This window comes from Bos indicus, chromosome 21, assembly GCF_029378745.1.
Source record: "Bos indicus isolate NIAB-ARS_2022 breed Sahiwal x Tharparkar chromosome 21, NIAB-ARS_B.indTharparkar_mat_pri_1.0, whole genome shotgun sequence".
In the NCBI taxonomy this organism is placed as follows: Eukaryota; Metazoa; Chordata; class Mammalia; order Artiodactyla; family Bovidae; genus Bos; species Bos indicus.
The window spans coordinates 30,466,044-30,482,946 of record NC_091780.1 but is presented as its reverse complement, the minus strand read 5'-3'; the positions used below and the strand labels follow the sequence as shown (position 1 = coordinate 30,482,946).

Sequence of the window (16,903 nt, the reverse complement as noted above, 5' to 3'; positions counted from 1 at the left end):
TGCAGCCTCCTCCCAGGCAGGGCAAGTCCTGGGTCCAGTCTACTAGTCATGGCTCCTTGTCTGGGTCTCTTGTGCAGAGAATCTCCTTGTCCCACACGTTTGCCCACAAGCCTGACCCCAGGATTACTGTCATTTCTATGCGTGCCCCACACCCTAGGTCAATGGCAGGGCTGGTCAGCAGGTCCAGTAAGCACTGCTGGTGAGTGTAGAGTGGCCACTTTGAGCAGACTTGCTTGTACATAGTTTAGCAATTTGAGTACCAAGGGGAAACAAAGTACTGGGAGGAAAGAATCAACCGGCCGTGAGTCCCAGGTTCAGTCTCGGCCCAGCCTCTCACAGCAAGAGCAAGGGCCACCTGCAGGAGGCTTTCTCCTCCCAGGCAGAACTGGGGGCCTGCTGTGCTACTGTGAGACACCTGCCATCAGTCAGGACCACGGTGGCATGTGACCACCTGGCTTGTGGCCTTGTCCACCTGTGGTCATGACGGGGGCAATGCCTGTGTACACTGAGTGTTAGAAGGACAAAGGCATACCTGTGCCTGAGACTTTGCAAAGAGGAGAGATGTCTTCTTTTGTAATTTTTCTCTAGGTTTGATACAGAATAAGGTGAAGTAAGTTCCATAAGAGAGGGATACTGAATATTTTATGATGGAATAAGACACAACTTGCAAAACATGTTTTTGAAGAATCAACTTGCAAAACATGTTTTTGAAGAATAACGTGAAAAATTCAATTTACAATTTTAAGGGGAAAATACTGGATTCCAAACCGTGAACACTGTGAGATCCTAATTTCACTGGAAGTATATACAAACGTGTGGAAGACAATATACCAAAATATTAAAAGCAGACATCGCCGGGCAGTGGAATTGCTGATTGTTATTTCGCTACGCTGAACGGGGAGTCGACAGACAGGAATGAGTTAATACTGAGACAGAAGCGGGCAGCGGGTGGGGCCCTTGTTTTCCCTGTCACCCTTGGTCAAGCCTAAGGAGCGTGGAATGTTCCCTTTGCACTTGGGCTCCATCCTCCTCTGGGTATCTCGGGGCCTGTCCCAGACGCCCTGCATTTCCCTCGAACACTTTTCGGGCTCAGCTCAGTCCACCTCTTATAGAACAGACCTCTCACTACAGGTCTGAAGTGAGGTCTGGGGCATCCTTGCTCTGGGTCACAGCACTGAATTCAGGTCATGTTTACCTGGGGAGGTGAGTTTGACCAACAAGGACCATATTCTTGTTGGAGGGGCCCATCCCTGGAGAGGGTCCTCAGACTGCAAGAGGAATAAGGCACCACCAGCTATGATGCTGGGGTCCTTGGCACAAATCCAGTCCTGCATGTGTATGTAAGCCTGGGTCCAGAGGGGTTACATGATCTTCCAGAAAGTGTACTGTGACCTTCTGCCATCCAAACATTGCCACCCGCACCTGTGCATTTGCTGGTGTCGCTTTTTGCAACCAGGAAGCTCACATCTCTTGGAAGAGTTTGCTGACCTCTCTGCAGGATATTCTGAGTGTGCTGATCTCTGTGTTACTTACCCATGTCTGTCTTCTTGTCAGTCTAAGTGCATCAGCTGCAGTCAGTGTGGTGGCTCCAGATCTACCCAGCCTCACGCACTGCCCCACAGACTTTCTGCTCAAGCTCAACAGGGCTCAGCCCTGATCCCAAACACCCTGTTATTTCCTGACTTTCCACTTTATCCGTGTGCTCTCCCTGCCTGGAGGGTCCTATTTATATTCTTTCAAGTTCTTCAAGCCTCAGGAAAATCTCAGCTCCTTCAGGAAGTCCTCTTTGATTGCTCTAGACCCCGATGTCTACTGCCCATCCCTGCAGGTCTGCTCAGGCCTCCTTCTATCAGGACAGATCTTTTCTCATGCGTGCTCTATGCCCCCACCAAGCCTGCCAGCTGCTTGACAAGAAGGCTGGGGGTTGTTGGCTCCATCCCTTGGGGATCTTTTCAGTTGACAGTGATGCACGTCACTCTACTTAGTATAAGATTGTCCTCTAATGATACACAGAGAAGGCCTGGGCACTGCCACTCTCTGTCTACACTGCAGGGCTTACCCAGTGAGGCCGCATGTAAAAGGCAGTTCCCGTCCCCTGTCGTGGCCAAAGGAAGAAGCCGTTTACAGCTCGTACACACGGTGGACCACCAATTCAGGCGACCTGGAACAGAAGCTCATGTTTAGAATCCCAGGACAAATACGGATGTTTGCTAAGTAAGCTTTAATATCAGTGGGTGATTTTCTAGAGGATTCTAGAGAACTTCAGTGGTAAGGCGGAGGGTTATGGCTGTGTGTGCTCAGCTGGTCAGTCGTGTTCAATTTTGCAACCCCATGAACTGTAGCCTGTTGGCTTCTCTGTCCATGGGATTTTCCAGGGAAGAATACTGGAGTGGGTTTCCATTTCCTCCTTCAGATGATCTTCCTGACCCAGGGACTGAACCCGAGTCTACTGTGGCTCCTGCACTGGCAGGTGGATTCTTCACCACTGAGCCACCAGCGTGATGGCTACTTATGCTCAGACAAAACAGAGATATTTTTTCTTTTAAGATAAAAAATAGCCAAATCCTTCCATCAGTTAACAAGAAACTCAAGATTAAAGCCTTCTCTTCTTGAATCTGGGAACATATTTTACACAAAATTTTTGTGTAATTTCCTTGAACACAATTTTTCTTCCCAAAAGTTATTTAAAAAATCATTATTTGTTGATGTATACATACCTTTGAGAGTATGGTTAAATTTAATTTTTTTAAATTGATGTATAGTTGATGTACAATGCTCCCAGTATACAGCAAGGTGGTTCAGTTATACATACATACATATACCTATTGTTTTTCAGATTATTTTCCATCATAGCTTATTACCTATTCAAAGATATTGAATGTATTTTCCTGTGTTATACAGTGGGTCTTTATTGTTTATCTATTTTACACATAGTAATGTGTATTTGTTAATCCCAAACTCCTAATTTATCCCCCTCTTTCCCCTTTGATAACTATAAATTTGTCTTTTCTGTGTCTGTAGGCCTATTTCTGTTTTGTAAATAAGTTCTTTGTATCTTTTTTTTTTTTTTTTTTGGAGAAGGAAATGGAAACCCACTCCAGTACTCTTGCCTGGAAAATCTCATGGACAGAGGAGCCTGGTAGGCTATAGTCCATGGGGTTGCAAAGAGTCGGACACGACTGAGCGACTTCACTCACTCACTATCATTTTTTTTAGATTCCACATATTAGTGATATCATGTGATATTTGTCTTTTTCTCTCTGACTACATTTAATTTTATACATCAAACCTCTGTAGGTATTTTGGTAGAGTCATATTAAATTTCATTAACACATCTTGAGACTTTTGCTTCCAGGAAAACAGAGTAGACATCTTCTCCCCCTACTGTTTCTACTAAGTACAACTAAAACCCTTGGACATTAGGTATAAAACAGCATGGGCAGATTGAAAGGCGGATAGAAGGCAGACTGGTTAAGAAACTCAAGACCTGAGCTCAGCCTGGTGGTAAGTGCCCTGGGTTCCTCTTTGGCTCACAAACCCCAGATTAGATGCTAGAGAAGGTGACAGTCTGGAACTAATGGAAATCATTAAAAAAAAAAAAAAATGATGCTCTCTCTAGACAGAATACCAGGAGACGGTTAGTTGAGCCTGACAGCCACAGATTAGAAATAGCCACTGTATTCCAGCTATATCTGTAGAACGAACTGTAGCCCTCCTACCAACTAGCAGAGTGGGGAGCAGAGACTTCATCCTTGCCAGGCTGCAATGAGTCACTCTCCACCCCTCCCCCACTGCCAGGTGGTGCAGAGTCAGGACTTCAACCCTGCTGGATGGTAATGAGGAGTCCACCCCCACCCCAATTGAGAACACACAGGGAGCCTGGCCTTTCACCCCCATCAGAGGGTGATGAGGTCCCCCACCACCATCCAGCAGTACCAAGAAGTTCACCCCACATTAGGTGTCAGCAGAGGCAGCTTGGAAAATCTGTACATGCAACACAAATATCGCATATTAATGCGTACATATGAACTCTAGAAAAGTGGGACTGACGAGCACTACCATGTGTAAAATAGATAGCCAGTGGGAAGCTACTATATAACACAGGGAGCCCAGCCTGATGCTCTGTGACAACATAGAGGCATAAGATGAGGGTGTGGGTGGTAAGCTTCAGAGCGAAGGGATACATATATATATGGCTGACTTGTATTGCTCTGTAGCAGAAGCCAGCACAAGACTGTAAAGCGGTCATACCCAATTAAATAAAAACCTGTACGTCCACTCCTGTCTGGTGATTATCAATCAGTGGTGCACGGTACCTAATGGAGTGCTGTCAGAGAAAGTCTGCTAAAACATAAGCTTTAAATAAGATTCAGAGTCTTATAACAATACCCCAAACATAAAATTTTTAATTGAAAGCTATTTGCACCAAGAACCAGGAAGACCTCAAATGGAAAGAGGAAAGACAAGTAACCAACACCAACACACATGATACAGATGTTACAATTATCTGAGAGATTTTAAAGCAGGCATCATGAAAATGCTTCAACAATTATAAACAGGCTTGAAACAAATGGAAAAAAATAGAAAAATGTCAGTCAAAAAAAATAAGGCTCAACAACAATAAAAGATACAAAGAAAAACCAAATGAGGATTTTTGAACAAAAATAATGCAACAACTGATGAAAAACCTCAATGGATGTGTTTAACAGCAGAATGAAGAGAATAAAGAATCTGTGAATGACCAGGCATAACAGAGAAATAAAGAATCTGAATAATAGACAGAAAATAAACTAAAAAAGATCATGTGATCAGAGTCCCATAGGAGAGAAGAAATAGGGTAAAGCTGAAAAAAGTATCCAAAGAAATAACTACTGAAAACTTCCCAAATTTTGTAAAACAAACAAGCAAAAAACAAACAAAACCTATAAATGTATGAATTCAAGAAGCGAGGAAACATGTATCTTCAGTACTTGTATGCTAAAAACTAGAAAATGCTGATAAAAGAAATCAAGGAAGATCTAAGTAATTGGAAAGAAAAGTGAAAGTGAAGTCGCTCAGTTGTGTCCGATTCTTTGTGATCCCGTGGACTGTAGCCTACCAGGCTCCTCCGTCCATGGGATTCTCCAGGCAAGAATACTGGTGTGGGTTGCCATTTCCTTCTCCAGGGAATCTTCCCAACCCAGGGATCAAACCCAGGTCTCCTGCATTGCAGGCAGACACTTTAACCTCTGAGCCACCAGGGAAGCCCAAACAATGGAAGATACATACTATATTCACAATTGGATGACTCTCAACACAGTAAAGATGTGAATTCTCTCTAAATTGATGCATAGATCAAATGCAATTTCACAATCTATGCAAGGTGTTTTGAAGAAAGGCAATTATTACCAACTTAGAATTCTATACCTCAGATAAATAGAAATAAACAATTTATCACCATCCGATCTACAGTAAGGAATACTAAAGACAGATCTCCAGAGAGAAGGAAAATGACTTTGATGGAAGGAGGGTATACAAAAAAAAAAAAAAAAAAAGGGTACTGCATATATTGGTAAATATTGGCTGTTCAAAGCAATACTAGTAATGGCTTTTTTGGGTTAAATTATATGTAGAACTAAAAACACATGACAGCAGAAAGAGGTAAAAGTGCTAACTTAAGATAAATTCTAATAGCTCAAAAATGCATGTTGTAAACTATAGGGTAACCACACAAAGAATGATAAGAAATGTATAACTAACAAGATATTAGAGGGGAAAACAAAATGATAAATATTCTTAAATAATTCAAAATAGTACGAGAGAAAAAAAGAAATATGACAATAAAAAACACCATGATAACAGATTTAAACCAAAAGAGCATTTATATTAAAAGTGATTGGACTAAATATTCCAATTAAACTTGCTGTTGTTGCTGCTGTTTAGTCCCTAAGTTATGTCTGACTTTTTGAGACTCTATGGACTATAGCTCCTCCCTCCATGGGATTTCCCAGGCAAGAATACGGGACTGGCTTGCCATTTCCTTCTCCAGGGGACCTTCCTGACCCAGGGATCGAACCTGTGTCTCCTGCATTGGCAGATGGATTCTTTGACTGAGCCACCAGGGAAGCCAGATTTCAATTAAAAGACACCATAAAAAAAATGCACTATCAGCCTGCTTTCAAAACCAACTAAAGGATGTTTATAAAAGAAACTATAAATATGATGATATAGAAATTTGACAGTAAGTAGGCTGAAAAAGATACATCATTCAAAAACAAGCAAAAGTAAAGCTGGCAAACTTTGATACTGGATGAAATAAACATTATTAAGGCATAAGATAAAGAGGGATATTTCATTGTATAGTAAGGTCAGATATTTATTATGCCTGAATGATTTCAAATTCTTTGAAATTTATTGATACAATCCTTATGGCCCACCATGTGGTCAATTTGGAAAATTTCTTACTTGAAAATAATATATATTTATTCTGCAATTGGTAGGTGCCATGTGGTATGTATGTAAATTGGGTTAACTTCTTTATTTATCTTCATCTAATCCCTACTGATTTTTTTTGAATATTTATTGTATAATTTATCAAGAGAATTCTAGTAAAATTTCCAATTTTGATTTTAGATGTGTCTGTTTCTCTTTTGAGTCTGTCAAGTTTTGCTTTACATGTATTTTAGGATAAATCTCAGGTGTATACCACATTTGTGTGTGTGTTAGTTTATCAACTGTGTCTGACTCTTTGCAACTACATGGACTGTAGCCCACTAGGCTCCTCTGTTCATGCAGTTCTCCAGGCAAGAATACTAGAGTGGTTAGCTATTCCCTTTTGCAGGGGATCTTCCTGATCCAGGGATCAAACCCTGGCCTCCTACATTGCAGGCAGATTCTTTACCATCCGAGCTACCAGGGAAGCCCATAACATATTTAGTAGTCATATTTTCAATTGACTTGTGTGTTGGGGGTTAGGGTTCTGAACAGTGAAACAAATCCACTATGTGCACAGTATCTCCCATCCCTGCTTCTGCATCACCTACGGGGGTTGGAGGGCAAGGGAAATTCACATAAACATGGAGTTCATGCTGCCTGATGACAGAATGATAAAGTCTTCTGCCTCTGACCCAGAAATCTAATATCTTCTTCCAGCATTCATGAACCTATGTTGGGCTGACTAACCAGCTTGCAGAATAGGATCTTCACAGTTCTGAACAGTTTTTAAAGATGGAGACAGGATTCCAACAGAGACTGGGCTTTCTCAAAGAGATAGGACACGGGGTCAGGAAGCTAGGTTAGGAGGTAGAAAAAGATAGTCCCAGGATTCTGTGGGGAACTCTCTTACCAGGTGATGGGCAAAGGGCCAGTGAGTAAGGGCCCAACTATCTTATCTATTAACAGTTGTTTGGAGGTGAAGCAGTAAGAGTAGGGCTGAATGGGGCTGATGCTCACTCCCCTCCTGTCTGATTCCAAGGAGCCCCCAAATTGATATAGGGTTTCTGATGGACCAGATCATGGGAAATTCATTTGACTTAATTGTAAAAGAACTCAGAAATGAAAGTAACCGCACCTGGCTCTCTCCCTCTGCACCTGCTGGCCCCTCCCTACCTCTCTTCCCCAACATCAGCTGCTTTCATGAAAGGGTGGGCGGCTGTGACCGGCGCACTAAAGCGCGGCCGGGAGGACCTATCCCACACCCGAGGCCAGGGGCGCCGGCCGGGAGGAGCAACCCCACGTCCAAGGAGCGGTGGCTGCGTGGGCGCAGGAGGGCCTAAAGGAGCTATCCCACGTTGAAGGTCAGGAAGGGCGGCAGTGAGGAGATACCCCTCCTCCAAGGTAAGGAGCAACGGCTGCGCTTTGCTGGAGCAGCCGTGAAGAGATACACCACGCCCAAGGTAAGAGAAACCCAAGTAAGACGGTAGGTGTTGCAAGAGGGCATCAGAGGGCAGACACACTGAAACCATATGCACAGCAAACTAGTCAATCTAATCACACTAGGACCACAGCCTTGTCTAACTCAATGAAACTAAGCCATGCCTGTGGGGCAACCCAAGACGGGCGGGTCATGGTGGAGAGATCTGACAGAATGTGGTCCACTGGAGAAGGGAATGGCAAACCACTTCAGTATTCTGGCTTTGAGATCCCCATGAACAGTATGAAAAGGCAAAATGATAGGATACTGAAAGAGGAACTCCCCAGGTCAGTAGGTGCCCAGTATGCTACTAGAGATCAGTGGAAAAATAACTCCAGAAAGAATGAAGGGATGGAGCCAAAGCAAAAACAATACCCAGCTGTGCATGTGACTGGTGATAGAAGCAAGGTCTGATGCTGTAAAGAGCAATATTGCATAGGAACCTGGAATGTCAGGTCCATGAATCAAGGCAAATTGGAAGTGGTCAAGCAAGAGATGGCAAGAGTGAATGTCGACATTCTAGGAATCAGCAAACTGAAATGGACTGGAATGGGTGAATTTAACTCAGATGACCATTATATCTACTACTGCAGGCAGGAATCCCTCAGAAGAAATGGAGTAGCCATCATGGTCAACAAAAGAGTCTGAAATGCAGTACTTGGATGCAATCTCAAAAAACGACAGAATGATCTCTGTTCGTTTCCAAGGCAAACCAATCAATATCACAGTAATCCAAGTCTATGCCCCAACCAGTAACGCTGAAGAAGCTGAAATTGAACGGTTCTATGAAGACCTACAAGACCTTTTAGAGCTAACACCCAAAAAAGATGTCCTTTTCATTATAGGGGACTGGAATGCAAAAGTAGGAAGTCAAGAAATACCTGGAGTACCAGGCAAATTTGGTCTTGGAGTACAGAATGAAGCAGGGCAAAGGCTAATAGAGTTTTGCCAAGAAAATGCACTGGTCATAGCAAACACCCTCTTCCAACAACACAAGAGAAGACTCTACACATGGACATTACCAGATGGTCAACACCGAAATCAGGTTGATTATATCTTTGCAGCCAAAGATGGAGAAGCTCTATACAGTCAGCAAAAACAAGACCAGGAGCTGACTGTGGCTCAGATCATGAACTCATTATTACCAAATTCAGACTTAAATTGAAGAAAGTAGGGAAAACCACTAGACCATTCAGGTATGACCTAAATCAAATCCCTTATGATTATACAGTGGAAGTGAGAAATAGATTTAAGGACCTAGATCTGATAGATAGAGTGCCTGATGAACTATGGAATGAGGTTCGTGACACTGTACAGGAGACAGGGATCAAGACCATCCCCATGGAAAAGAAATGCAAAAAAGCAAAATGGCTGTCTGGGAAGGCCTTACAAATAGCTGTGAAAAGAAGAGAAGCAAAAAGCAAAGCAGAAAAGGAAAGATATAAGCATCTGAATGCAGAGTTCCAAAGAATAGCAAGAAGATATAAGAAAGCCTTCCTCAGCAATCAATGCAAAGAAATAGAGGAAAACAACAGAATGGGAAAGACTAGAGATCACTTCAAGAAAACTAGAGATACCAAGGGAACATTTTATGCAAAGATGGGCTCGATAAAGGACAGGAATTATACGGACCTAACAGAAGCAGGATATATCAAGAAGAGGTGGCAAGAATACACAGAAAAACTGTACAAAAAAGATCTTCACAACCTAGATAATCACGATGGTGTGATCACTGACCTAGAGCCAGACATCCTGGAATGTGAAGTCAAGTGGGCCTTAGAAAGCATCACTACAAACTAAGCTAGTGGAGGTGATGGAATTCCAGTTGAACTATTTCAAATCCTGAAAGATGATGCTGTGAAAGTGCTACACTCAATATGCCAGCAAATTTGGAAAACTCAGCAGTGGCCACAGGACTGGAAAAGGTCAGTTTTCATTCTAATCCCAAAGAAAGGCAACACCAAAGAATGCTCAAACTACCGAACAATTGCACTCATCTCACATGCTAGTAAAGTAATGCTCAAAATTCTCCAAGCCAGGCTTCAGCAATATGTGAACTGTGAAATTTCTGATGTTTTCAAGCTGGTTTTAGAAAAGGCAGAGGAACCAGAGATCAAATTGCCAACATCTGCTGGATCATGGAAAAAGCAAGAGAGTTCCAGAAAAACATCTATTTCTGCTTTGTTGACTGTGCCAAAGCCTTTGACTGTGTGGATCACAATAAACTGTGGGAAATTCTGAAAGAGATGGGCATACCAGACCACCTGACCTGCCTCTTGAGAAATCTGTATGCAGGTCAGGAAGCAACAGTTAGAACTGGACATGGAACAACAGACTGGTTCCAAATAGGAAAAGGAGTACGTCAAGGCTGTATATTGTCGCCCTGCTTATTTAACTTATATGCAGAGTACATCATGAGAAATGCTGGACTGGAAGAAACACAGGCTGGAATCAAGATTGCCAGGGAGAACTATCAATAACCTCAGATACGCAGATGACACCACCCTTATGGCAGAAAGTGAAGAGGAACTAAAAAGCCTCTTGATGAAAGTGAAAGAGGAGAGTGAAAAAGCTGGCTTAAAGCTCAACATTCAGAAAACAAAGATCATGGTATCTGGTCCCATCACTTCATGGGAAATAGATGGGGAAACAGTGAAAACAGTGTCAGACTTTATTTTTTTGGGCTCCAAAATCACTGCAGATGGTGACTGCAGCCATGAAATTAAAAGATGCTTACTCCTTGGAAGGAAAGTTATGACCAACCTAGATAGCATATTGAAAAGCAGAGACATTATTTTGCCAACAAAGGTCCTCTAGTCAAGGCTATGGTTTTTCCTGTGGTCATGTATGGATGTGAGAGTTGGACTGTGAAGAAGGCTGAGTGCCGAAGAATTGATGCTTTTGAACTGTGGTGTTGGAGAAGACTCTTGAGAGTCCCTTGGACTGCAAGGAGATCCAACCAGTCCATTCTGAAGGAGATCAGCCCTGGGATTTCTTTGGAAGGAATGATGCAAAAGCTGAAGCTCCAGTACTTTGGCCACCTCATGTGAAGAGCTGACTCACTGGAAAAGACTCTGATGCTGGGAGGGATTGGGGGCAGGAGGAGAAGGGGACGACAGAGGATAAGATGGCTGGATGGCATCACTGACTCGATGGACGTGAGTCTGAGTGAACTCCGGGAGTTGGTGATGGACAGGGAGGCCTGGCGTGGTGCGATTCATGGGGTCGCAAAGAGTCGGACACGACTGAGCGACTGAACTGAACTGAATAGGGATGAGGCCCAGGTCTCTCTGCCCCAGAGCGGGGACCACAGGTCACATGCACTTGTCCAAGTGAGCTGGGGCACCTTATGGAGGAGAGGCACTCACACTTTTATGGTTCTGTTGGAGAAAGGTCCAAAGTTACCATCCTACCCAGACACAAGGGGAAGTGGCCTCTGAGCTCAACTGACAGGAGTTGGGTATGTTCACAGTGGGGAATGGAAGCTCGTGGAATTCTGTGTGCAGTGCCCCTGGGTCCAATCCAGTGCAGACTTGTTGCTGCTTCTGAACTTGAACGTACAATAGGAATTAAGTTCACACGCATGGATGTCCCATCCCATAAATGCCAAAGGGGATTATTTTGATCAGAAGAGCCGCAAGTCGAGAAGGGTGAATGGGGAAAATGCTCCTGCCATTTACTCCTGGTGAGTAAGTCAGGGTTGCACAGGAGGCCTACTACTCATGGGGTCCGAGTTTTCACCTTGTAGACGACAACTGCTGACTTGCACATCAGAAGTCAGCCTTGGGGCCTGGACTCTGTCATATCATACCTCAGCCAGCTGGGTGGCTGAAAAGTCCCAACAAAATTTAAGAGCCTCCTTGTGAAGTCAAGTTTCTTGGGATGCTGTTGGGGATTTGCAATTATCAATCTCTCTGGTGGTCAAGGAAAACTGCAGTCTCTTAGCCATCACAATCCACTGCAAAAGAGGGCTCCTACTTAGGTTCTGAGTTGGAGATGCATATATGCCTCACCTGGGCATTCTAATTGGTCCTTTATGACCTCCAACTTGCACACCAGCTTCCCATTCATGGAGCCAGCCCATCAGGCTAAGTTGGAAGTGGCCTAGCAAACTCTAGTACGTTTGCTACTTTGGGGCCCTACAGTCCCAGTGTCCCTTTGAGTTCCAAGAGTCTGTGATCAATGCTTTTGCTGACTGGAACCTCTGGCAGGGGGAGGTGGCATCCAGACAACAGGTATCCCTTTCGGGCTTGTCACCCCCATGACATGACTGCCATGTTCACCCCATTGGAAAAGTCAAAACTGGATACCTCCCCCATGGAAGCCTGGTGATCCTGGCCTGATATTCCTTTTCTGGGGTGGTCACCTCAGCCTCAGCACAAACAAGGTAGAATGGCCCCATGAGGATCACTCATCAGTGAAAGGGGAAGTCGCAACCCCATGGACTACACAGTCCATGGAATTCTCCAGGCCAGAATACTGCCTTTCCTTTCTCCAGGGAATCTTCCCAACCCAGGGATTGAACCCAGGTCTCCCACATTGCAGGCAGATACTTTATCAGCTGAGCCAAAAGGGAAGCCCAAGAATACTGGAGTGGGTAGCCTATCCCTTCTCCAGTGGATCTTTCCAACCCAGGAATTGAACCAGGGTCTCCTGCAGGTGGATTTTTTTTTTACCAATGGAGATATCAGGGAAGCCCAAAACACTGCACAGAAAGACATTTATGGCTTTAGAGCATTTACAACATTATAGCATACTGCCAAAGAAGATATAGTGATATAAACTTCCATTTCATGAAGCCAGAAGAAAGAACAGCACATCTAACCCAAATGAAAAGGACAGAAGGAATAAAAATTAAGAGTAGAGGTTAATGAAACAGGAAATAAATGTACCAAGGAAAAGCCAATGGAGACCAAGAAAGGTTCCTTGAATAGGTTAATAAGATTCACATGTCCCTAGCAACATTATTAATGAAAACCAAAGGAAATTTCAAAGTATCAACACTGGAAATGAAAAAGGGACCATTAGGACTTCCCTGGTGGCCCAGTGGCTAAGACTTGTGCTCCCAGTGTAGGGGGGGTGGGTTCAACCCTGGTCCAGGAAGTAGATACCACGAGCCATGGCTAAGGGTTCATACGCCACAACTAAAAGATCTCGCATGTGGCAGTGAAGACTGAAGGTGCTGGGTGCCACAGCTGAGAAACGGTGCAAATAAATAAATACATGTTTTTTAAAAAAGAAAAAAACGGCCATCATCACAGATCCTATTGACATTAAAAAAAAATTATGAGCTAACATAAACATCTGAGAATTTAGATAAAACAGCAAATTCTTCAAAGCCATTTCAAAATGACATAAGAAGAAAAAGAGATTCTGAATAGTTCAAAATGTCTTAAAAGAAATCAAGTCTGTAATTTTAAAACACACACAAAACACAGCCACATGATCATGTGGTTTCAGAGTGAATTTTTCCAATCATTTAAAAAAGTTATAACATCAATCTTATAGAAACTCCTCCACAGAATAGAAACAGAGGATAGACTTTACAACTCTTTTTATGAGGCTAAACTAATCTTCATATTAAAAGCTAATGTGAACATTACAGGAAACAAAAGATTAATATTTCTCATGAACATAGATGTCAAAATTCTAATCAAAACACTAGCAAATCAAATTCAGTGATACACAGAAGCAATGATACCATAACTAAATGAGGTTTGAGGTTTACTCCAGGAATGTACGAGTGGGTAACCATTTGAAAATCAATCAATATAACCCACCAATGTACAGAAAAAAAGAGGAAAATCACATGATCACTTTAAAGGATAAAGAAAAAGCATTCGATAACTTTCAACATCATTTATGAAAGATAAAAAGTTAGCAAACTGGGAATGGAAGGTAACTACCTTAATCTCATATGTATTGTAGTATCTACAAAAATGCTACAGCTAATATCATATTTACTGGTGAAATAGTACATTTCCCTCTGAGATTGGAAATTAGTCGAGGATATCTGCTATTAACTCTCCAATTCAAAAATTTCCTGGAAGACCTATACAATGTAGTAAGACAAAAAGAACCTACCCCCACTCCAATTGGAAAGGAAAAAATAAAACTATCATTCTTTGTTTTTTATAGATCATGGACCTACAAAGTCCAAAAAATTCTATAAGCTACTAGAGTTTATAAATAAATTTAGAAAGGTTCTAGAATACAAGATTAATAAATAACAATAAAGTGTATTTCTATATCTCAGCTGTTGCTGGCACTTTAAGAGCATTTCTTTACAATGTAACAAAATACATAAAATGCATAGAGATAATCTAATGAATAATGTTCAAGACCCTTACTTTGAAAATTAAAAAATATTTGTGAAAGAGTTAAGGAACATGTCATGTTCACTGATTAGGAAATTTAATATTGCGAATATATAAATTTCTCTCACTTGATCTATAGATTTATATGGAATTAACATATAGATTCCATATTAAATATATAATTATTCTATATATCATATATACACATTAATTTATGTAGAAATGTAAAGGCTGAGAATAGCAAAGACAAATCATAAGAAGAAAAATGAAGCTGGAGGACTTATACCCCATGATATGACTTATAAAACGATGGTCATCTTGTATTAAGGACAGACGCACTAAAGGAACAAAACAGAGTCCAAATCAGACCCTCACATATACAATCACCTGCTTTATCTCAAATGTTACCTTGCAGTACAGCAGATAAAAATGGTTTCAATAACGGTACCAGGGTAGGTATGTAAACATATGGGAAAATGGACTTTCACCACGTGTAAAAGTCATTTTTCAGGTGGGTTGTAGATTTGTGAAAGAAAGAGTTTTTATCTTCAGAAACCTGGGGTAGGCAATGATTTCTTAAACCAAAATAGAAGTTCTGAAAAAAGAGGAAAAAAAGGTAAACTGAACTACTTTAGCATTGGATAATCTGTTCATTAAAGTGTATCAGTCAGTAAAAGGACAGCCCATAGAGTGGGTGAGGGTATTTGTAATACACATCTGATAAAGGACATATTCATAATGTATAAGGAATTCCCACAAATCAAACAAGAAGATGAAGGTTAAAAACGGGCAAAAAACCTGAAAAGGCATCCAGTGAAAGAGGATAACCAATGGACAGTAACATGAAAAGATATTCAACTTCATTAGCCATCAGAAAATAAAAATTAAAGCCACTATGGGCCATACATCCAACACAGTGAGTAAAACGGGAGGACAAAAAATACAGAACATCCAGGACTCTCAACAGTGCAAGAGTCAGTCGGTACATCCATTTCGGAAAAGTATTTGGAAAACTATTATCAAGCTGAACATATGTAAATCCTATAACCCAGCAATACTGTAGTAGGGAAGAGGCTCTGTATTTTAAGTTAATCACTAAAGGGATGTTACCTATAAACTTAAATTACACATCATGGCCCATCTCCAGAAACCCTGCCTCCCAGGTAATGAGCATTAAGCTAAAACACCTTTATTTAGCTAACAGGAAATATTTTGACCTGGCCCGTCTATGAATGACTGCAGAGAGGAAGAAATTAACATATCTCCTCTGGAAGCTGATGGGAACCAGGAAGTGTTTGACTTTACTCCCTCCCCTTTTTCGTGTAAAAGGAACTTGAATTCTAACTCAGGCAAGTTGGTTCTTTGGGACACAAGTTCACCACCTTCTCAGTTTGCTGGCTTTCCAAATAAAGTCCTTATTCCTGGTAAAACAACTCAACTCTCAGTTTATTAGTCTGTTGTGCTATGAGCAGAATGAGCTTGGATTCCATAACAATACCACTCCTAGGTATGCATCTTCAAAAACATATTCCTGTGTTTATTGAAAACACGTACAAGAATGTTCATAGTGCATCAGCTCAGTTCAGTTGCTCAGTCGTGTCTGACTCTTTGTGACCCCATGGACTGCATCACACCAGACTTCCCTGTCCATCACCAGCTCCTGGAGTTTACGCAAACTCATGTCCACTGAGTTGGTGATGACATCCAGCCATCTCATCCTCTGTTGTCCCCTTCTTCTTCCGCCTTCAATCTTTCCCAGCATCAGGGTCTTTTCAAATGAATCAGTTCTTTGCATCAGGTGGCCAAAGTATTGGAGTTTCAGCTTCAGCACCAGTCCTTCCAATGAATATTCAGGACTGATTTCCTTTAGGATGGACTGGTTGGATCTCCTTGCTGTCCAAGGGACTCTCAGGAGTTTTCTCCAACACCACAGTTCAAAAGCATCAATTCTTCAGCATTCAGCTTTCTTTATAGTCTAACTCTCACATCCATACATGACTATTGGAAAAACCATAGCTTTGACTAGGCGAGGCTTTGTGGGCTAAGTAATGTCTCTGCTTTTTAATATGCTGTCTACGTTGGTCATAACTTTTCTTCCAAGGAGCAAGAATCTTAAAATTTCACGGCCACAGTCACCATCTACAGTGATTTTGGGGCCCCCCAAAATAAAGTCGGTCACTGTTTCCATTGTTTCCCCATCTATTTGCTATGAAGTGATGGGACTAGATGCCATGATCTTAGTTTTCTGAATGTTGAGCTTTAAGCCAACTTTTTCACTCTCCTCTTTCACTTTCATCAAGAGGCTGTTTAGTTCTTCCTTGCTCTCTGCCATAAGGGTGGTGTCATCTGCATATCTGAGGTTATCGATATTTCTCCCAGAAATCTTGATTCCAGTTTGTGCTTTATCCAGTCCAGCATTTCTCATGATATACTCTGCATATAAGTTAAATAAGCAGGGTGATAATATATATAGCCTTGACATACTCCTTTCCCAATGTGGGACCAGTCTATAGTTCCATGTCCAGTTCTAACTGTTGCTTCTTGACCTGCATACAGATTTCTCAGGAGACAGGTCAGGTGGTTTGGTATTCCCATCTCTTTCGGAATTTTCCACAGTTTGTTGTGATCCACATAGTCAAAGGCTTTGGCATGGTCAATAAAGCAGAAGTAGATGTTTTTCTGGAACTCTCTTGCT

At 42.0% G+C, this 16,903-nt stretch overlaps 1 protein-coding gene across 3 annotated transcripts in view; it reads right to left on the bottom strand.

The window, feature by feature from the left end:
* OTUD7A (OTU deubiquitinase 7A) overlaps positions 1-16,903 on the bottom strand; it is a 388,133-nt gene that overhangs the window by 45,979 nt on the left and 325,251 nt on the right. For all 3 annotated transcript variants that reach the window (XM_070775293.1, XM_070775294.1, XM_070775295.1), the window contains one exon: positions 2,060-2,161. In XM_070775293.1, coding sequence (XP_070631394.1) covers positions 2,060-2,161 — 102 coding nt within the window. The remainder of the gene's footprint in view (positions 1-2,059; positions 2,162-16,903) is intronic.